Below are 21,674 nucleotides of genomic sequence, written 5' to 3'. Positions count from 1 at the left end.
TCTACCTACCCCCCCCCCCGCATACACCCCCACGCACACCCCACGAGCTCGTCCCGCGCCCCGACCCCCGGGAGCCGCCGGGTCCGGCCCGGGTCCGGGTCCGGGTCCGGGTCCGGGTCCCGGCCCGGCCGCTCCCCGCCCCGCGGCCGGCAGATGGCCCACGAGAGGCGGCCCCGGCCCGGCCGGCAGCGCGGCCCCGCGGGGGGGTCCCGGGGCCCAAGCGGGCTTCCCCCCCTTGGCCGCCCGCGGGGGCGGCAGCCGCCCCGAGCAGCCCGGTGGGCAGCGGCCGGGGCAGGACCCGCCCGGGGTCCCCACGCTGCGGGAGCGGCACCCCGGGGGGGCCCGCCCCGTCCCGTCCCGTCCCGTCCCGTCCCGTCCCTCTCCCGGGGTTTATCCGCCGCCTGGCTGGGTGCTCCTGCCGGTGAACAGACCGCTGTGGGGCTGCGTTACCCCGTGGGTGGGTGAGTCACGGGTGGGGGCCGTGGGTGCACAGAGGCTGCAGGCTGGCGGGGGCCGGGGGCAGGGGCAGGGGCAGGGGCAGGGGCAGGCAGTGACCCCGGGGGGGCCGCTGGGGCCGGGCCGTCCTGGCACCGCCAGAGCCCACGGGGGAGGCAGAGCCGGGAGCATCCCACGGGTGGGAGCCCGGAGCCCTGCATCCCACGCGCCCCCGCACCCGGGGCCTCCAGCAATGCCCCGCGGGACGGGGCTCGTCTTCCCTGGACTGACAGACACCCCCAAAAACAGGGGAGAACCCCACAGAGGCCTGGGGTCCCATGGGGGTCAGCCCCGGTCCCACAGCGTGGGGCTCTCTGTCCCCCGGACTCCTCCGTGCAGCCGTGGGGTGCAGCACCAACCCCCCCCCCCCCCGCAAACGGCCACCGCGAGCCCCCCGCCCCCGAGAGCAATGGCCTCTTCTCTGCCGCCTCCTGCCAGGCTGGAGAACAGGCCCGAGCCCCCCGAGGGGCAGCCGGGGTCCCCCTTCCCCCCGGCCTCGCGCCCTGGGTGTGCATTTGGCTTTTCCTGTTTCAGGTTCGCCTGCGAAGCCGATGAGGAAATAAGGCGGCGTCACACGCGCCCTCCTGACAGTTGGCCCCGGCGAATGTGGCCGGCACGGTGAGGAGCGCGGCGCTGGCAGCCAGGCACCGCGGCCACGCCGAGCGAGAGGCCACCGAGGGCAGGGGCTTGGCCACCCCCGGGAACCATGTTCTCCCGGAAGAAGCGGGAGTTGATGAAAACCCCCTCCATCTCCAAGAAGAGCCGGGCGGGCAGCCCCATCCCGCAGACCCTGCCGGTGAGTGTCCCACGTCCCCCCCAGCGGGGCAGGGGCCACGGGGCCACGGGGCCACGGGGCCACGGAGCTGCTGGGAAGAGCCGCGGGGTGGGAAGGGGGACCTGGGTATGGCCAGGGGGTCTGCGAGGAGGAGGAGGAGGGAGCTGAGGAAGGACCCTGCTCACTGGGCCTGGGGGGGGAGATTTTGCCCCAGATGAAGGGGACGGAGCAGCAGCCTGGGCGAGGAGGGCGAGTGGAGCCCGGGAGGAAATGGGGGGCTGTGGCCAAGGGCAGGGGAGCCCGGCAGTGAGGGCTGTGGCCGAGGGTTTGGGGAGGGCAGAGAAACCCCCAAACCGCCCAGGGGACAGGGGCGGGAGCGGGGGGACGCCCGGGCTCGGGGGCAGCCCCGGTGCCTTGGCTCTGCCGTGTATTTATTTACTTGCGGGCACCCCCCGGTGCCGGAGGGGTGCGGGAGGAAGCGCCTCGCCTCCGCGGGGCTGGCTGGTGGCGGGGGCTCCTCTGCGCACCCCGGCACTGCCCGCCCCGCGCCTGCGCTGCGCCCGCGCCCCAGCCCGCAGAGCGTGGGGCGAGACGGGGCTGGCAAGATGGGGCCGATGGGGCCCGAGAGCCCGCCCGCAGCTCTCTAGCAAGGGGCACCCACCATCCCTGTCCCCGTCCCCACCCCCCTCCCCGACTCCCCCGGGAGAGCCCCTATGGGTGGCGGACGGAGGGATGCTGGGCCGGACGGCTGGGAAGAACAGCTACAGCCCCTGCTCGGCAGAGCGCCGCAGGACGGGTAAAGCCCACTCGCCCAAACCCTCCCTGGACTCGCTGCCCCACGCGCCTGCCGTGTGGCTGACGGTACGGCCGGGTGCACCCCGCGGGCGCCGGCGGGGAGGGACCGGGGTCTCCGGGGCTGCTGCGCACCGGGAGGGGACGGGGACAGGTTTTCAAATGGCCCCAGCCATTTTGGGGTGGGGGCCTTTGGGCAGCCGCCCCTTGCAGCCCCGCGGCTGGGGCAACCCCGGGGGCAGCGTGGGGCTGAGCTGCCCCGGTTCGCTCTCGCCCGCGGCAGCCTCGTGCTCCCGGCCGGGTCGCTCGTGAGGGGAAGGCGCCCCGTGTCCGCCCCGTCGGTACCAAACACGGCTTCCGGCCCCGCCGAGCCGGCGGCGCCCGGCTGGGGATGCTGAGACCCAGCACGCTCGTGTCACACCTGGGTGCCTGCGGGTCACGACAGGAGCTGCTGGAGGGACGAGGCTGGCCGCGGGTCCCCTCCTTGTGCCGTGAGGACCCTCGCTGGGCGCGTGGCCCCTGCGTGGTGCACGGCCCCGGAAGGTGCCAGTACCAGCCCCTCCCTCAGGGCAATTTTACCCCTAGAAATTGGGGGGCCCCTCCGTCCGTAAAATATCTGCAAAGTCTCCAGATAGCGGCCTGGGAGGTGTCCCCGTCCCTGCCCCATCCCTGGCAGGGCAGGGGCTGTGCCCGACCTGGGGACGGGACAGGGCGAAAAAGAGGAAGGGACGTGTGGGGCCGGATCCTGCTGCCGTTTGGCCGTGCCAGGGTCCCCAAAGCCCCCCGGGGATGGGGAGCTGCAGCGCGGTGGGTGCTGGTGGGGACAAGGCAGTGTCACCCACATGGTCATCGGGTGCTCCCCGGGACAAACCCGGACCCGCAGGGGCTGGCGGGGGCCAGCTGGGGCCACGGGGCAAGCGGGCAGACGGGGGGGCCGGGCCGGCTCCTGGCCTGTGGTTTCAGAGCCGACGTTGCTTGTGAAACCCCCGTGCTGGGAGCGGTGAATTCGCCGGGGGCCCGGGAGCCTTGGGCAATGCCAGCTGCCGGGGGCTGCCTGCGGCCCGGTGGGGACGGTGGGGACGGTGGGGACGGTGGGGACGGTGGGGACGGTGGGGACGGTGGCCCTGGCCGGGCGAGCGCCCAAACCCTGCCAGCTGCTGCTCCGCTGTTGTTTTCTCACTGGCGGAGTCGCTGCCTTCGCCCTGCGGGGCCCTGAGACTGTCCCCCCCGCCCCGAGATCCCCAAAGGTCTGGAGACGCCGGGGAGGGCTACGCCTCATCCCCACGCCGCGGCCGGGCGGGATCGCCCCCAGGCTCTGCCGGGATACCAGCCTGGGGAAACCGAGGCGCCGCGCGGCTGCAGGGTCTGGCACCCCCCCCTCAGACAACAGCCCGTCCCTCCAGGCTGGTGGCATGGGGGGTCCCGGGGTGCTGCCCTCTCCCTGCCCGAGCCGGGGTCCCGGCCGTGCCCCGTGGCACCGGCCGTGCCCGCCGGGGCCTCACGCTCATCCCTGCTCCCCAGGAGCTCTCCCGCAAGGACTGCCTGGAGGCGCCCGGCTCCGGCCCGGGGGAGCTGCCCCCCGCCAGCTCCAAGCTCAGCACCAGCCCCAGCGCCGTGGGTACCCTCAAGCGCCCCACCAGCCTCAGCCGCCATGCCAGCGCCGCCGGCTTCCCCCTCACCCCGGCGGGCCCCAGGCCCGTGCCCAAGGGCCACAAGACGCCCATGTCCTACAGCCCCATGGACGGCGGGGAGGGCCCCTTCATCGACACGGAGGACATCTCCCAGCTGCTGACGGACGTGGCCCGCTTCGCCGACGCCCTGGAGAACCTGCGGGACGTGGTGCTGCGCGACGGTGAGTGCCGGGATGCCCCCGGCCCCCGCGAGCCCCGGTGCTGCCCACGCAGCTCCAAACCACCCGCTGCCGCGGGGACGGCACGGGAGCATCCCCTCCCCGGGAACGGACCGGGCCCGCGGGTGGGGGTCTCTGCCCGGCCCGGGAGGGGAACGGGACCCCCGGGGGGCCCTGCAGAGCCGCAGCAGCCACGGGCAGAAGGCGGCGGGTGGCTGCCGGGAGCTCGGAGCCAGGATAACGCGGCTTCCTGCCTGCGAGCTATTTTCATCCGCCCGCTTTCCTGTTTACAGCGCGGCGGTGCCAGCTGCCTGCCAGGGCCCCCGCAGCCCCGCAGGGCACCAGGCACGGCCCCCCGGCCCCTGCGCTGCCGGACCAGCCTCACCGGGGCGGCCGGCGGCATGGGGCCGGCGCCCTGGCGCGGGCGCGGGGCTGGGTGGGCCGTGGGGCCACGCGTGGGTGTCCCTGCCCGAGGACGGCGGTCTTGTGGTCCCCGCGGCGAGGTGGGGCTGCGGAGGGGGGGGTCACATGACACCGTGTTTTCGTCGCTGGCTTTGCAAACATGTTGACGCATCCCCACTTGCCATGGAAAACGGCAGCGCCCAGCCCGGGGCACTGCGGCCAACGGCCCCGGCGGCCGGATCCACGGCTGGGCCAGCGGGAACACGGCTGGGGGCTGCGCTGCCGGGGGGGCGGTGGGACGGCAGCCGGGAGGGCGATGCCTCCAGGTCCCTGCGAAGGTTTGGGCACGGCAGGGCGGGGAGGAAACATCCCTGAGCCGGACGGTGACCGTCCCGCTGCCGTCCCTGCTTGGGGGCCGCGGTTTTGCTGGACCCGGTTTGGGACAGCCGGGACGGTGCCGTCCCCAAGCCGCCAAAGAGACGGGGAGAGGTTGGGGCTGACCTGCGGGACGCAGCCGTGATTTTGGAGAGTCCGGCTCTCCCCTGCACCCATCCAGCCCCATCCCCAGCCCCGTTGGTCTCCCCACTTCCCACTCCGGAAGGGGACTGGAAATGGGAGAGGAAATGGAGGAAACCCCTTCCCGACCCCGAGCTGGGGGCTGCGACGGGGAGGGGGGGTTTGCCCGGCCGGGCGGCCGGTGCCAGTCTGCCATCCCAGCGCTTCCCTACGGCAGGCTCCTCACCCCCTGACAAGGCTGCCCGTGCCCAGCCCAAGCCCCAGCCCCGGCACCGTGCCGGCGGGGAGCCGGGCCAGACCCCCGGGCTGGCAGCTGGAGCCCGTGGAGGGGACGGTTCCCGGGAAAGGGCCCCGCGGGACGCGGCGAGCCTGGCTGGCTGGGGCACGGCGGCGGGACAGACCTGCCGCATCCCTCCCGGCGGCTGGGAGTGCCCGTCCGGTGGGGAGGAAGGGAAGGAAACGAGGAGGAAATTCCCAAACCGCTTTCAAGGGAAAAAGTTACTACTGAGGAAAAAATGCCTAAGAGGTCGGGCTGCCCCAGGCCCGCTGCGGCACCGGGCAGGGGACACGCCGGCTGGCTTCGCCACGGCGGGGGTGGAAGGGGCGGGCTGGGGAGGTGCTGGACAAGCGGGACATGGCCGTGCCAGTCCCGGGGAGCCCCAAAGCCAAGGGGATGGGCTGCACGGTCTGGGAGCCTGGCGGGACCCTGCCCAGGACGTGGCTGGCAGGGGGTGGATGGGAGGCTCCGGAGGGCAGGGACGCGGGGCAGGGACGCGGGGCAGGGACGCGGGGCAGTGTTTCAGCCCCCCTCTCTTGCAGACCCCAAGGAGCCCCAGCGGCCGCTGGCCCACGAGTGCCTGGGCGAAACCCTCCGCATCCTGCGCCAGGTCATCAACAAGTACCCGCTGCTCAACACCCTGGAGACCCTGACGGCCGCCGGGACCCTCATCTCCAAAGTCAAGGGTGAGATGACGGGGCCGGGAGCTCTGTCCCGCTCCCCTCCTGCCCCGTGCCGGGATGTGCAGGGCCCGGGGAGCCCGTGGCAGGGCTGCCGGGAGCGGAGCTGCCCCGCGGGCAGGCAGAGGGGGTGAAGGCATCAGCTGCCTGCTTGCCGTGTTTTAGTTTCAAGGACAACGTAGCGTCAGAAATGACAGAGCCCTGATCCCTGCCTGGGGTTTTCCAAGCACGACCGCAGGAAAAACACTTAAATAAGCGGATCCTGCTCCTGGCAGCACCTCGTGTTTACAAGAGCGGGGTCTGTGGAGCCCAGATCCTGGCCGGGGCACCACCTCCTGCCCACGGTTACACCAGCGGGGAGGGGGACGGCTGCGCTAACCGCAGGCAGAGCACAACATTTTGCGTCACCGTGCCGCTTCCTGGACACCGAGCAGCAACCGCGAGGGGACAGGAAGCCTTGTGGCGGGTGGCAGGAGGTCTGCTGTGGGGCTGGCCCCACGCGGGGCCGGGACGGAGCGAGTTCAGGCTGCCCACGTCCCCGGACAGAGGGGCGGGAGCAGATCCCAGCCCCTCACCGCAGCAGGGGGGCTCAGGTCGCCGGCCCCGGCACCCCAGAGGAGCCGACCCGAAAGGCACCAGGGTCTGCCCAGAAGCCCTGGCCGCAGGCGAAGGCGCCGCGAGCGTCCCTTGGCCTGGGCGTCTGCCAAGCGCCGTCTGCACCGGTTCCCACTGCCGCCGGCAGTTCCTCTTTCGGCCGTGGGCGAGAGCCCTGTGGGAGGAAGCCGTCCCGCCTCGGGGCAGGGGGCTCTGGAGGTGCCGTAGGCCAGTGGAGGCGGTGGAACAGCTCCGCGGTCAGCGGCGCTTTTCCAGCAGCCTGGGAAATGGGAGCGAAGAGAAACGTGAGCCAAGCGATGCTGGCCGGGAAGTCAGTCCCGGGAGAAACAGGGGAGCAGAGACGCTGTGCTGCCCTAGAGAACGCCTGTCATGCACAGGGACAGTCCTCTCCTCCCCGCTGCTCCCCCGAGCCTGACCCAGCCCCTGAGCCGGCCGGAGCCCGCAGGTCCTTCTCCCGGCTGAGGCAGGGACAGGCGCTCGTGGTGACGGGGCTTCCGCGTCTCCTCGTTTCCAGGTTTCCATTACGAATCCAACAATGAGACGGACAAGCGGGAGTTCGAGAAGGCCGTGGAGACCATCGCAGTGTCCTTCAGCAGCACGTAAGGGACTTTTGGCCAGCCGTCCCCCGGAGAAGGTCCCCGGCGGGCCCCGTGGCCCCTGCCAGCCAGGACACGTCTCCACCCTCCTCCCCGTCCCCTCGCCCACGCACAGCCCCACAGCGGCGGCTGGTTTGGGGGGTGGTTTGGGGACCGCAGAGACCCCGCGGGGAGGGCAGGTTCACTCCTCCTGCCGCTCGCACCAGCAATGCCTCCGGCACCGAGGAGGGACCCCAAAGCCTGCTCGAGCCCGTAGGCTCCATCTCCCGGCCCCTCTTCAGTGCTGGGCCAAGCTCTGCTCCTCCACCTGAATTACCGAGAGCACGTCACGTGGAGCTGAGCTGATCCCCACTGAAACCCGTACCGCAGCCCCGGCTGCCCTGGCCCTCGCCCGGTCCCTCGGATGTGGGTGGGGTGCTGCTGGGTGACAGCCCTGCTTGTCACTGCCCGTCCTCCTTCTGCTGAGCCCAGTCGTATTCCTCTCGTCACAGCGTGTCCGAGTTCCTCATGGGGGAGGTGGACAGCAGCACCATCCTCTCCATCCCACCCAGCGACCAGAACCAGGTGGGTGATGCCCGCTCCCGTCGCGCGGGTCTCGGGATGTGCCGGGGCGCTCAGACCCGGCTCGGGAAGGGGCTGAAGCCCCCAGCCCCAGACGTGGGATTCCCAGCTCGCCTCCAAGCCCATCGGAGCTGCGCGTAGCCTTTGCCTGCTTGCTCCTGTCCTCGCCGCCATCCCAAGGAGGGGAAAAGCCACTTGGCAGCTCGATCCAAAGGGCAAGGTGGCTCGGGAAGGGATGGAGCAGCTCTGTCAACAGAGGCAGAAAACAGGGCTGTGGTTGCTCTCCTTAGCTCTGCCCTGGCCTAGTGTGTGCGCAGAGCAAGGTATTTCTCCGGCGATGTTCCCGTTAGCTCACGGCCTTCCTGTAGGGCCACGGGCTGGGCACGGGAGACTTCCAGCAACAGCAGAAAGGCTCCAGCAGCGCCGGGTTTCTGCCTCCCCTCTACCCGCCAGCCCCTCCAACTACCCCCCTTCCTCTTCTCTGATCAGTCCCTTTTCTTTCCCAATTCCCACAGACTATGGAGAGCCTCTATGGGGGGATCCCCGGGCCCGGAGGAGACGGCATGCCTTCGGGCGTGGAGAGCTATGACGCGGGTAAGCAGGCAGACGCTGGGTGCAGGGTTCGGGGTGGTGGGGTACGTGGCTGAGCAGACCGGCCGGCGGGAACCGGCGTCTTCCCCATCGCTGCCGCGGTTCTGAGCCGCACAGGGCTCCTCGGCCGAGAAAAGGCAGCGGAGCTGCTGCTGGCACCGGGAGCCGGCAGGACACCAGCACAGCACGATGCCGGCGCGGATACGGGGAGGTCTGCGCTGAAAGCTCACGGAGCTTGCGGGGGCAGCCAGGCGGTCCTGGGGTTTTCCCGGCTGTTCCAGTGCTCCTGGGAACTCGGAGGCATTTGGAGGGAGCGGGTCAGTGAACACAGCGGCAGCAGCACGTTCAGTGTCTCTCTCCTCTTTCTCCCCCCACCTCGTCCCACCGCAGGCCGTCCTCCTGCCGAGGAAGTGGACGTGACGCTGCAGCGCTGCGAGGGGGGGGTAGATGCTGCCCTCCAGTACGCCAAAAACATCTCCAAGTACATGAAGGACCTCATGGGCTACCTGGAGAAAAGGACCACGCTGGGTGAGCCGGGGCGGACGGCGGGTGGGTCCTCTCCGGAGCGGGGCTGAACTCCTCGGAGCAGCGTCAGAACAGGTCGAGGTCCTCTACGATCACGTGCACGAGGCTGAGGGAGTCAGGCATTGCAAGGGCAGCGGTGAACTTTATTCCTGAAGTTCTTGATTTATTTTTCAAAAGGAACCCGATCCGCAGGGAAATCCTGGTGTCTCGTACGTCTTTTCACTTCCAACCTTTTTCTTCCAGAGATGGAGTTTGCCAAAGGGCTTCAGAAGATGGCAAACAGCTGCAAGCAGACCATCAGTCAGGAGGTAAGCCCACATGTCCCCAAAGCCACCCGGTGTCCAGGCTGTCGGGCTGTGTCAGGAGCAAGCAGCCCTGGAGAGCTTGTTTTGTGCGACCCAGCTTTTTGCCCAGGAGAACAAGCGTGCAGTTCTCCAAAGCTCTTTGCGTGGCAAAATTCACGCATCCAAGCCAAAGCAAAGGATAATGCTGAGACCCTGCAAAAGCTCCTCCATCGGTAGCCAGTACTTGTGCCCCGGCCCTGCCGGCCGTGCCAGCAGGGAGAGCCCGGCGAGGCTCACGCGCCAGATGTGCCCCAGCCCCTGCTCTCCAGCCCAGGCGCCGGGCAGGCGACGCCACGGGGCCCTTCCAGCCCCCTCCGGCCTCCCTCCAAGCAGCCCCTTGGCAGCCTGTGACCACGCTGTCTCGGTCCAGGACAGGGCTTTTGCCAGTAGCGGGCAGCCAAGCCGAGCCCCTCGCTCTTCTTCCCTGAGCGCGGCACCGGAGGATGCGTCTCCTTTGGTTCACGCTGCGGTGCTGGGGCTCGGCGTCATGCGTTTTCTCGTTTCTCAGACCAACATGCCTTTCCTGTCCATCTACCTGCTGGCCCTGGAGCAGGACATGGAGCACGGGACGTCGGTTCTGCAGGCTGCCAACACCCTGCAGCACCAAACCTTCCTCCAGGTGAGGGGATGAAAGGCCATCTCGCAAGGGTCTTCCCCGGCGGCTGGGCAGCGAGGGAGGCTGGTGGCCTCCTTAGTCCTTCGGCCACAGGCAGCTCTTTCAGAAACTGGAATCCAGTTGCTGCTCGGCTCAGCCACCGCTCGGGCTCGGCATTCCCTGGCTTTGCTCTGGCCTCAGCGGATCGATGAGCCCAAGCTCTCAGCCAGATGCCGGGTCCTTCGAGGGGTTAGATACAGCATCTAGGAGAAAGCCCCCAAGCCTGGCAAATCAAACGGCACCTCCTTATCGAGCTCCACCTCGTCCGAGGCCTCTCTGCGTTCCCGTGTTCCCCCTCCGGCACAGACCACCCCTCTCCCAGGGACAGCCGCTCTCCGGAGCTGCTGCCGGGGAGGGAACTGATGTCCTGTCCTTGCAGAGGGTGGCTCTTGCTCAGCTCGGTCTGGAGGGAAACTGCATCTGGCACTTCCCAGGCTGCAGATTTTTGTCCATGACACAAACCCGCCCTGTAACCGAGCCCAGACGCGCCGGGGAATGATAACAACCGCCGCAGGGAACTTCTCCTTGCAAAGCCTTTTGCAAAGGGAAGAGCGGCAAGCGTTCAGCTCAGACCACCGTGGGGGTTGTTTCTCCCTCCCGATTCAGCCGCTAACAGTGAGACGCCTTGAACATGAGAAACGGAGGAAGGAGATCAAGGAGCAGTGGCACCGGGCGCAGAGGAAACTGGTGAGTAACGGCCACGCGGCACGGGCTGGGTTTGCGCTCCCCGGGGCCAGGCTGGAGCACCCCCGGGACGCGCTCCCCTCCGAGGATGCTGGACTCCTCGCCCCTCTCCAGCAGCCTCTGCTGAGCTGGGGGACGCCGGAGAAACACGGGGCGCAGGGGCCAGGGAAGGAGCCCTGGGAGCTCGCAGGGGACAACGACCCCCTCGCAGAGTTCGGCCCTCACCCGGGGTCACTGTTTTCCCTGGCAGCAAGAGGCGGAGGTCAACCTGCGCAAGGCCAAGCAGATATACATGCAGCGCAGCGAGGAGCACGACAAGGCCAAGTACATGGCAGTGAAAGCGGAAGAGGAGCAGCAGAACACCACCAGCAGCATCACCACCAAAACCCTGGACAAGAAGAGGCGGCTGGAAGAGGAAGCCAAGAACAAGGTAGGAACAGGAGAGCTCTGGACTCTGGCTGAGCGTCTGCCTGGCAAGAACCTCCTCGCTCCTCGCTGTCCTAGTACAGGGCCGGCCCTGAGCCGAGTGGCCCGAACTGAGCTCCTGCGGATCCTCGGACACGGCGCAGGAATGCCCGGAGGAACGGGGTCCAAGTGCGGAGAGCTGCTCTCCTCGTTCTCCTCACCTAGGCACTGTTCCCATCTCCTGCTCTCCCAACTCTCAGGCAGAAGAGGCGATGGCCACGTATCGGACCTGTGTTGCCGATGCAAATACCCAGAAGCAGGAGCTGGAGGATACCAAGGTGAACTCCTTGCGGCAGATCCACGAAGTGATCAAACAGAGTGACCAGGTCATCAAGACGGTGAGCGGGGCTTGCTCGCTTGGGACGGTCCCCAGGGCAGGGGGTGGCCGTACCCTGCTCAGGAGAGGTTCAGAGCTGCCTCCCCAGCAGACCTGGCTTAGCTGCTCCTGTTTCAGATGGGGTCCAGGTGGATGTAGAGCTCTCTTCACTCCCTTGTGCTCTGAAAAGCCAAGGCTCAAGGCTGCAGACCAAGCAGCGCTCTGTGCTCCTGATTTCCCATCTAACCTGGAGCTCCTTGTCTCTCTCTTCCGTGTATGTCACCTCACAAAGCTCACGTCTGATTTTCTCTACGTTATTTTCAGGCCACGATCTCCTTCTACCAGATCATGCACATGCAGACGGCTCCACTGCCCGTCAACTTCCAGACACTGTGCGAGAGCAGCAAGCTCTACGACCCCGGGCAGCAATACGCCTCTCACGTCAAGCAGCTGCAGCGAGGAGACGAACCTGACATCCAGTACGACTTTGAGCCCTACGTCTCGCACAACGCCTGGTAGGAAAGGAGAGGGGAAAGTCACTGCTGGTTTACACTCATCTTCTCGGTCGCTGGCACCCTTCCCTGGGCTGGCACTGCGCTCCCCTGCAGAAACCAGCACGCTTTCGGTGTGCCCGAAGGCAGCTCCTGCTGGGAAAGCCGGGGCTGGAGCAGCGGGGAATTCCCCTCACATCCTCCGATGGATGGGACGGGCTGTCTGGTACCCGAGACAGGGGCCTGTAAATCCCAGGACAGGTGGATAGCAGCCGTGAATAAGGTTTTCAAGCGTCCTTCCTTCTCATCCACTTGGATGTTCCCTTTTCTCCTTCTTTCTGCCCGCCAGGTCCCCCTTTACTCGGACGCGGAAAGGCAGCTTCAATGCCAATGACTTCTCAACGAGTGCTGGCTCTGACGGGGCCGGGCTGCCCAAGGACGGGACCGTCTCGGAAGGAGGGGCAGGAGCCAAGGAGCAGCAAAGCAGGGCTGCGGCGGCTGAGCGGAGAGGTGAGCCCGCAGCGGAGGAGCCTCCGCGTCGCCGTCCCCACGGCGCCGCTCGCAGCAGGCTGCGTCCTCCCCCTGGTCAGGGGCAAAGCAGGAGCTCCGTGGGTACCCAGGCGGGGCTTCTCTTCGCAGCAGTAGGACAGGCTGGAAGCCTCGCAAGCTGAATTTCCCGAAGGACGCAAAATCGGCTCCGTGGGGGCTTTTTGCTTTCGCTAGTGCTACCTAACAGACCATGCTCCATCTTCCCATCTCTTCTTTCCCTCGCTGGATGTGTTACTGAAGGCATCGCAGCCCCTTCAGCAGCCTCTCAACAGGAAACCAAGCGGCTTCCTTCAGTGATTTAAGTGTCTCCAAGCGTCTAGGCTCTTCTCCCGTGTTTCTGTCCTCAACGCAGGAAGCCATCTCAAATGGACCGTGTGTTTCCCTCTGCAGGTGGGAGGGGACACCAGGTCCACAAATCCTGGCCAACCTCCAGCACCGAAGCTGACAGCAGCCTGGATTCAAACGCAGGTAGATACCGAAAACAGCCCAGGCAGGCGGTCCTTCCCCTTCTAATACGGTCAGCCTAAAAGCAGAGCGGCGGAGCTAGGCGAGGCCTGTCGCTTCTCTTTTTTATCTGCCTTGTAATAACACTGTGTTGTAAATAACTGCTCGGATCCCAGTCTCCAACAGGATGGGAGGGGATGGGATGGGATGGGATGGGATGGGATGGGATGGGAGGGGATGGGATGGGGATGGGATGGGGATGGGATGGGATAGGATGGGATGGGGATGGGAGGGGATGGGGATGGGATGGGATGGGATGGGATGGGATGGGAATGGGGATGGGTTGGGATGGGATGGGATAGGGATAGGGATAGGGATAGGGATAGGGATAGGGATAGGGATAGGGATAGGGATGGGATGGGATAGGGATGGGATGGGATGGGATGTACGGGCACGCACAGCCCCTGCCAGCTCCCAGCTTCTCATCTTCTCCAGAGAGCTGCCCCAGCGGCACAAGGCACACGACTGCTTGCTGTGGGAATCGGCCACGAGCATCAGGGCGCACTCAGAAGAGAGACAACTTTGCCAGTAACCTCACTGGCTTGTGGGTTTTCTTTCGACAGGTGAATTCAGCCATAAACTCCAGCGGTTGTCTTCCAACGGCACCATGTCCTCCAGCGAAGAGCTGGAAGAGAAGGATGAGAACGCCAGCCCCTTTGAGCAGAGTAGGTGACGGCGCGGGAGGTGACGCGGTGCTCCTGCTGCGCGCCCGCACGCCATGGCAAAGCTAACTGCAGGTTGACTTTTCCCAAACTCAGTAGTTCTGAAGGTAAACTGAGCAACTGCTGGGAGGGTTCCTGACGGTGACCCCACGAGGAGCCCAACAGCATTTCCCTTAGCAAGGGCTGAGCTCTGCTCAAAGCAGCGGGAACAGATGAGCCGGGGCTGCCCACCTCAGAGCACGGGCTATTTGCAATGTTGCTAAAGAACTACTGCATCCGGCTGGTCGTCTGCTCTGTGACAGTGACCCCTCTGCTCGAGCTTTGCTTCACCGTACCTCCTCAGGAGCCAGGATGCAGCTGCCTTGCTTTTTGTTCTGCTCGTAGGCATCAATGGGATCACACCAGAGATGACGGCTCCGACAGGGCCCTTCCGAAACGTCGGCTTATCCAAGGCTGCCCAGACTCATCGGCTGAGGAAGCTCCGTGCCCCTTCCAAGTGTCGGGAGTGCAACAGCTACGTTTACTTCCAGGGAGCAGAATGCGAGGAGGTAAAGCTGGGAGAAGTGGGAAGAGAGCTCAGTGGGTGGAAGAGATGGAGGATATGTCCCATGAACGGGGTGACCTCACCGCTCCCTGCGTACGGTCCTGCGGTTCACTCTGTCCCCAGATGAGAGCCACACGCTCTGCAGCAGCATATTGCGGTGCAGCTTCTCACTTGGGTGTCACAGGTTTGCTGTAGAAACCAGCCAGGAGCCCTGACACGTGTGTGGTCCAAACCACGGGGGTAACCACAGCCAGGAGGTCTAAGTTCCCTGTGGACGCAGAGGTGCCAGCATGAACTTTGGGGCAGGACTACCTTAGCGCAGCTCTAACCTGGGTTTAGGAAGACGTTCCCGGCTGCTGCTGCTTTTTTGTCCGGTTCTAGGCCTGGTTCATGCTCCGTCGTGGCTTGGGGTCTGTCCCTCTGAGACAGGTCAGTCGTTCCCAGGGCTGAGGAGGGCTGACCCCATGCAGGGCGAGGCTGGCCGCACTGTTCAGAAGACGTGATCCCCACTGACTTGACCAACGGCAGCTGTCGGGAACACACCGCTCAAAACGTCGGCCTCGTGCCGCTTTGGGGAGGGGTCCACGTGCTTCGCATTGGTCCTGCGGTGTCTCCGAGAACGGCGTTTTTCCTGTCTGCCGTCCTGCTCGACGAGCTCCTCGTTCTCTGGGCGATGCCTGGTCTCTCAGTGGCTGCCCTTCTGCCTACCCCACGGTGCTGCCTCCCACCTCCACGCGTTTCCCTGTGTTTTCCAGTGCTGCCTGGCCTGCCACAAGAAGTGCCTGGAAACCTTGGCCATCCAGTGCGGGCACAAGAAACTGCAAGGGAAGCTGCAGCTTTTCGGGCAAGACTTCACGAAGGCTTCTCAGAGTAGCTCAGATGGCATCCCCTTCATCATCAAGAAGTGCATTTCTGAGATTGAGAAGCGGGCACTGAAAACCAAGGTGACGCACTCCCTCTTCCCTCTTCTTCAGCCAAGCTGGCTGAGCCGCCTTCTCTTGAAATGATCTGCCTTGGTGTGAAAACCAACGACTCGTTTTTCAGATTAGCAGAGGCAGGAAGCCAGAAAGTCCCAGGTGATAAACTTGGCCCTGATACCCCAAATTCTGACCTTGGAAACTCACTTCTCTTGCCTCCCTCTTTCCTACGAAACAGAAATGACAGTAACGTCTGAGCTGGAAGGGGATGTCCCAGAACGACTTCTGAGAGGGATTTCCAGCCCCAAAGGAGAGGGTGGGAGCTAGAAGCTCCCTGTCTCATGCAAACACGAAGAGAAGCATCTCTCCTCACCTCAACTCCACTCTTCTCTCTTTTACAGGGCATCTACCGAGTCAATGGCGTCAAGACCCGCGTGGAGAAGCTTTGCCAGGCATTTGAGAATGGGAAAGAGCTGGTGGAGCTGTCCCAGGCCTCCCCTCATGATATCAGCAACGTCTTGAAGCTCTACCTGAGACAGGTAAGGTGCTGGTGACACCTTCTGCTGGGGGGAGGCAGGGGAGAGGGGGCCAGAGGAACCAAGTTCCCCAAACCGAAGCTGGCTTCACCGAGTCATCTCTGGCAGGAGTAATTCTGCACAAACCGGGCTCAATAAGTGTACGGCGGCGTGGGTGGTGGGAGCGGATCAGCGGTGGAGATGGGACCCCGTGCACGAGTGGGGAAGAGCGCTCACGCTGCGCCTCCTCCGACCTGACCGCGGGTTTCCTGCTCTCGGCGAGCCCTCGCACAACTCACCCGCCATCGCTTCGCGCGGCTCCGCCGCCGCAGCAGCGGCGTTCGCATCCCCAGAAAAACAACGTGCAGAAGCACCAAATCCTCCCTCCCCCTGGCGATTGGGGAACCGGGCAGATGAAAAGGGAAGCGATCCAGCAAAGGTCGCTCTGCACGGCAGAGCCGGGGCCGAGCTCGCGTCTCCGAGCCCCTCGGGTCGCCCTGCGGTGGGCTCAGCCGGGCGCCGTGCCCTGCTCGCAGCAGTTCTCCACCCCCAGCCAACGCCAATACGCGAGCGAAAGCTGGCAGTGCAAAGGCATCGCCCACATCCTCCAACCAGCCACCACAAGGCAGAAGGAGAGGAAGCAGCTTCTCCTTCGCGCTGCAGCCTCGCCGCTTAACTCTTTAGTGCTGCCTTCCTCGGAGGGCTGGGGTAACTCCGCAGAAGGGCCCCGTGCGTTAACTCGCGAGCGGGGCTCAGCTCAAGGAGGGAGCCTCGTCCCCGCGTTCCCTGCGCAGAGAGGAGAGAAGGGCTCTGCGTTGCCTCCGAGGTTTCTCCGGAGAAAAGCAGAGCGGAAAGAGAGGAAGCGACCAGTCCTGAGCCACAGTCCAAGGTCTCACTGCAGAGAAAGGGGTTTAAAGTCCCTCTGTAAAGTGCCGGGCTGGAGGGAACCTGCTCTGCTGCGAGAGGCGGCCTGTCCCAAAGCCGTCTGTTTAAGCCACCCTGAAAACATCGCCAGCCGTGCAAAACCACCAATTAGTTAACGCGCTGCTCTGGCTGCTTTATACAAACTTCAAAGCAAGAGTTTCCAGCTAACCGCAGCCCCACCTTCGCTGCAGGCTACGCCGATTACATCCTGCCTTCTCCACCCCCAGACCAACTCGTTCCTGCCCTCTTCCTAACACCTCCCGTCTGCTGGGGAACCTGCTGCTGCGCCCACCCCAGGCCAGGGCTTCGCTGGGGAAAAAAGAGAATCCCTTAACCTTGACCTGGAGGGACCCATCCAGCGGAGAGCACCCACGCGTTGACCAAACGCTGCTTTTTGCTTGAACTTCGCAGGTCCTAATTGGCTAGGACAAACGCGGCTGGATTTACACGCTTCAGGAGATGGATAAATAAACGCTGCCTTCTGGATAGCACGCTTTGCGCGCCCCGGGGAGGTTTCCTTGCTGTAGAAAGGCCCCGGGTTTCCTCAGCTCAACAGCACCGGGCAGGGCTAGGTCTCGGGGACCGGGAGGCACGGCTCCCCAGCACCCACCTCCCCTCTTCTTGCCTGCAGCTGCCGGAGCCCATTATGCCCTTCCGCATGTACAACGAGCTGATGGGCCTGGCCAAGGAGAGCTTACAGGGCGGCGAGGCCAAGAGCAAGAGCGGGAAAGGGGGCCCTGAGCTGGTGGACAAAGGGGCCGACACGGACAAGGTGGTGGTGAACCTGGTGCTGAAGCTGAAGGAGCTGCTGAAGGAGCTTCCCTGGGAGAACATGGCCACGCTGCAGTACCTCCTGCAGCACCTGAGAAGGTGAGAAGGGCAGGTCCGGAGCCCGTGCGGGTGCCGGGGCACCTTCCCTTTCTTCCCTGGAGCGGGAAGGTCCGTGCGGCCTCCCCACCGGACCCACGCTGGCAGCGGGGACAGCCCAGCCCTTCCCAGGAGCAGGGAGGTAGATCTGTGGCTGCAGCTACTTCTCTGCCGCTCTCGAAGCTCGCGCGTGCCACGAGAGGGGACGCCGGCGCTGCCAGCCCAGCAGCTCCTCCAGCCTGGATGCGGCAGGCTGGGCAAGCCCTGCCTGTCCACCCGTCCCCTCTCCCTGCTTGCTCTCACGAGTTCCTCCTCCTCCTCCTCCCCAGGATCGTGGAAGTGGAACAGGACAACAAGATGACCTCAAGCAACCTGGGCATCGTCTTTGGGCCAACGCTGATGCGCCCAAGGCCCACGGATGCCACTATTTCCTTGTCCTCGCTGGTTGATTACCCCCACCAAGCTCGCATCATCGAGGCACTCATCATCTTCTATTCGACCATCTTTGAGAACAAGGAGACCGCGGGGCTGGCCGACTCCAGCAAATACACCACAGACAGCACGGAGGAGGCAGCCAGCTGCTCCGACCTGGTAGGAGTCCCTGGAGAAGGGAGCACCCCTAGGGCACGCGGAGCCCTCCAGGACAGCCTGGCTGCGCTCGCCTCCTGGAGCCCATCAGCTGGGGCAGACCCTCCTGCAGCCCTCACACCCCCCGCCCCTCTCCTGCACGCTGCCCCGGCCTCGTGCTCTGCCCTGCGCATCGCACCAGCGACGTTCCCCGTCCCTGCTGTGCCACACGACGGTACGGGTCCGGCCCGTGCTGTTGCCTTTCTCTCAGGAAACCCGCCTTGCTTCGTCATGTCCCCGCTCCACTTGCGAGTGATTTTCTGCCCCAAAGAACAGTCTCAGTAGGTGAGACGGGCAGGGGGCGGGAGGATGGAGCCTGCGCGCTTTTACACCGGGACAAGTTGGTATTTCTCCAGTGAACAATGAGATTTCTGGAACCGTTTCGCAGCGAATGAGAGTTTTCTTCTCCTCCATGCCCTCACCGCTGTACCTCTTCCTCGCAGGCCAACGCAGGCTCCCAGCCCCCAGCTCCTCCTGGAAGCGGCCCCTACCTAGAGCTGCCTTCAGAGAAGGGGAATTTGGATTACGGCGCCGATTCATTCGCAGGTAAGTGAAAGGCACCCGGTGGCTCCTCCCCAGCGGGCACAGGTCTCTCGGGAGGTACGAGGTATGGCACTAGTGCCAATGACACAAAGCCCTTCCCCTGTCCTGAAGACCACAAGTTTGCTGAACAAAGCTCCTGCCGATGCCGTGGTGCTGGGCAAGAGCACAGCACAGAGCTCCCTCTGTCCCGCAGAGTCTGGCGACCGCTCCGTCGACTCCGACTCCGAGCTGGAGGACAGCGGGGAGTTGCTGGCCGCCGCGGATGGGAGCCCACGAACCCAGCTAACGAAACAGGAGAGCGAGACCAGCACAGACGAAGCTCAGTTCTGCGACGACGGGAGCGAGGGGCAGCGGAGCCGGAGCTGCAGCATGGGCCAGTCGGACGCGGAGGGCACTGCTCCCCGCTGCTGCAGCCCCCCGGGAGAAGAGCAAAGCGATGCAGAAGAATACCCCGAGAGCTGCCTTTCCGCTGCCCACACGGACTACAACACAAACCAGTCCAACAACACATCCGTGCCTGCCGCTGCCCGGCATCTGGCAGCCAGGTGCCAAGACAGCCGCGAGCAGCAGCCCCGGTTTATCTAAGCCACCGAACAAAAATACTGCGGACGCTGGGATGGGGCAGAGGGGCAAAATCCAGAAACTACCCGGTGCAGCGACTCGCGAAGCTGTGACGTTGAGGGGCGGGGAGGGACAGCACGGAGCCACGGGCAGCTCGGGGGGTTTGGTGTGTCAGCTGCAGGCCAGGCCTCGCTGTTTCGTGGCTGGAGCTTTCACACAAAACCCCTGAGCCCCTTGGCTCCCGACGGGGAAAATCGGGTCAGTCCGCCTCGAGTGCTGGGAGCCCCTGCTCAACCCAGCAGCCCGCGAAGCGTTTCTTGGGAAGGAGCTGAAGCAGGGCAGACCCTTCGCTTGTTGTTCCGGACTGGGAAGGAACCCAGGGCTTTGCTGTGCCCATGCCAGGTCACAGGCTTAATTTTTGCCGCGCTCCCTAATCCTACGCCTCTACTGCAGCAATCGAGATAGGAAGAGCCAAAGGATCTGACCATCCTCGCTGGCTGTGGCTGGAAGAGGAGACGAGGCTGCCAGGAGGTGACACAGGGAGAGTTGCCCAACAGCGGGCAGGAGACGGGCGCTGCAGCAAGGCACGGGCGCCGCACGGGCAGGCTGGCTCTGCCGGCCTGGGGAACAGCTCGCCGGGAAGGGACGACGCGGCCAGAGGAGCGCTGGTTCGCCGTAGCCGGGTAAAAGCCACCCGCACCATCTTGCACAGAGCCGGCCTCGCCTTTAGGGCCGTGGCTGCACCGTTTGCCAGGCCCTGCAAGGTGCATTTATCATTTATAACTGGCTGTACCAGGCACCCAAAGTCCAGCGATGAATTTACTGCCTCAGCACTTCTCAGCAACACAGGGCTCAACCAGCGACGTGCCCTTCCTGGCTCGGCTGACAAGATTTGCATTGCTGCTTGTATTTATGGGCATTTTTCTACTTGGCAGGAGCCACGCAAAGAGCAACCCGCAGGCTGTGAGCAAGCTCAGGGGACAGGGCTTCCTGGCCGCAGGGTCCTGAGCATCGATTGCCTGATCTCTCCGCGGTTTTTTGGATAGATATTTGGCCTCCAAAAATCTTACGCTGCAAGTCCAGGACTACACCTTTGCTCTTCCAGCTGGCCCCGGGACGGAGCTGGGCAGAGAGCAGGTCACCAAGGGGAGATGCCTCCTCCTCAGGACCGCCACGGCCTGAGTCGAGTCACAGCCCCTGCCAGTGTAAGAGGCTTTTTTTTTTTTTGTAAAGAGATAACCCTTCAACATGAATCCACTACCTCTGCTGGCAAAGGAACTTAAAGGGTTAAACAAGACCAGCCAAAGGTTTTTTTTTAAAGCTACGAGACTTTTCTGCACTGAAGCATAGAGAAACAAGTAGATTTTAAGCTTTGAAAGAGCTGAAAGCTGTTTCCTTCTCTTACGCTGCTTGTACCTGGGCTGCGTTCCTGCCGTCACCGCTGAGCGTGCCACTAGACCCTCGGCCCGGGAGGACGCATGACGAGCAAAGAGCAAGAGCTCCCGGTCGGGGACAGATGCGCAAGGGCACCTCGCACACAAGCAACTCGCAGCCCACGGTTCCTAAGAAATTGCACAAACCCAAAGCTGTTTTCTAATAATTAGCCAGACCCTTCCTCAGCGGGATGCCGGACACCAGATCATCTCTCGCTCTGTCCGCTCACGCGTCAGACCTCACCGCTCCAGGTCTGAGGAGCATCCAAGGGGACAGCGAGGGGGAAGGCAGAGGCAGATCTCCGGCCAAGGAAGCCAAGCGAGTGACGCCGGAGGGGTGTTCCAGCTGAAGATGCACCGAGCAGCGTTTGGAGGGTTACATGCACCTCGTTATTGTAGAACTGGGCCATCGCCCAGACGTTTGACCCCTTAGAGGATCAGTCTCCAGCACAGGGGAGGGCCTGGGCTTTCCAGTTCCCAGAGCTCTCCGAGACTAATCGGAAACGCATCTCAGCATAGTAGGTTAAAGGTACACAAACCCAAAGTTAATTCACAGCTAAATGGTTTATAACTGAGCCAAAGAAGAGCTGGAGATACCTGTGAGACATTCTGTCCGCAGCTCTTCGACAAGACGGTTGGATTTTTCCAGCAGGTCATTTCCACGGTAGCAAGAGGAACGAGGCCGACTGCCCTCTCTTGCTGCCAGCACTGCTACCACGGGCGGTACCACGTGTGTTTGCGAGGACGGATGACAGGTGAATGCGAGTGAGGGAAGGGACAAAAGCTACGCTTGAGCTTCACATGGTAACAGGCGCCCTTCTATTTGTGTATTAGTTCGGTGTGGAAGAAGTAAAGCGTGTTTGTTATGACATGCCTGTACTGCTGTACGAAGCTGCGTTACGTTTCGCTGCGTTCAGATTGACATGCTTCCAAAAAAATAAATAAAATCAGTGTGTTCCAACCCGTGCCTGTCCTGGAGATCAGAGTCTTCCAGATGCACACGCCCATGGCAGCGGGAGGCTGAGCGCTGTAAGGAAGTACTCCAAGTATTCCTAGCAAGTAAACAAGTTCAAAAACCCTCAAGAGACCTGGATCAGATTAAAGTGAAAGCGACTGGGGGGTGATAAGCAACTCTCCATCGCAGTATCTGACCACCAAGGTCTGAAAACAAGGGCCAGAGGGTAGAACAGATAAGGTAAGCGACGAGGTAAGTCTGAATTGCAGCATCAAAACTGCACACGACAGCTGGGTCAGAGTTCTGCAGGGTCAGCTCTTGGCTCAGCCCTGACGGGGAGTCCATCAGAGCCTCAGCAGCAAGTTAATTCTAAACAGAATGAAAAACACGGGAACTCGCAAAGTCCAGAAGCCCTTTGGTGCAGGGAGAGGCTGAGAAATACAA

General features: G+C 64.1%; 1 protein-coding gene across 2 annotated transcripts; it reads left to right on the top strand.

Annotated features, from left to right (window-relative positions):
- The first annotated feature begins 306 nt into the window (after nt 1-306).
- Nucleotides 307-21,674, top strand: ARHGAP45 (Rho GTPase activating protein 45). Of its 2 annotated transcripts, XM_075524231.1 has the most exons (24): nt 307-461; nt 1,030-1,291; nt 3,584-3,914; nt 5,649-5,792; nt 6,916-7,000; nt 7,489-7,561; nt 8,074-8,152; nt 8,540-8,677; nt 8,918-8,982; nt 9,527-9,637; nt 10,280-10,360; nt 10,608-10,787; nt 11,023-11,160; nt 11,463-11,653; nt 11,979-12,139; nt 12,569-12,646; nt 13,246-13,347; nt 13,729-13,892; nt 14,644-14,832; nt 15,207-15,344; nt 16,876-17,114; nt 17,441-17,702; nt 18,182-18,284; nt 18,475-21,674. In XM_075524231.1, the coding sequence occupies exons 2-24, from the start codon at nt 1,202-1,204 to the stop codon at nt 18,864-18,866; spliced, it is 3,534 nt and encodes a 1,177-aa protein (XP_075380346.1). In that variant the 5' UTR covers nt 307-461; nt 1,030-1,201; the 3' UTR covers nt 18,867-21,674. The 2 variants fall into 2 exon arrangements, with proteins under 2 accessions (XP_075380346.1, XP_075380345.1); XM_075524230.1 differs by lacking the exons at nt 307-461; nt 1,030-1,291 and adding an exon at nt 1,973-2,131.

Source organism: Mycteria americana, chromosome 24 (genome assembly GCF_035582795.1).
Source record: "Mycteria americana isolate JAX WOST 10 ecotype Jacksonville Zoo and Gardens chromosome 24, USCA_MyAme_1.0, whole genome shotgun sequence".
NCBI lineage: Eukaryota > Metazoa > Chordata > Aves > Ciconiiformes > Ciconiidae > Mycteria > Mycteria americana.
Note: the sequence above shows the minus strand (reverse complement) of the source record. Positions and strands in the feature narration are given on the sequence as shown.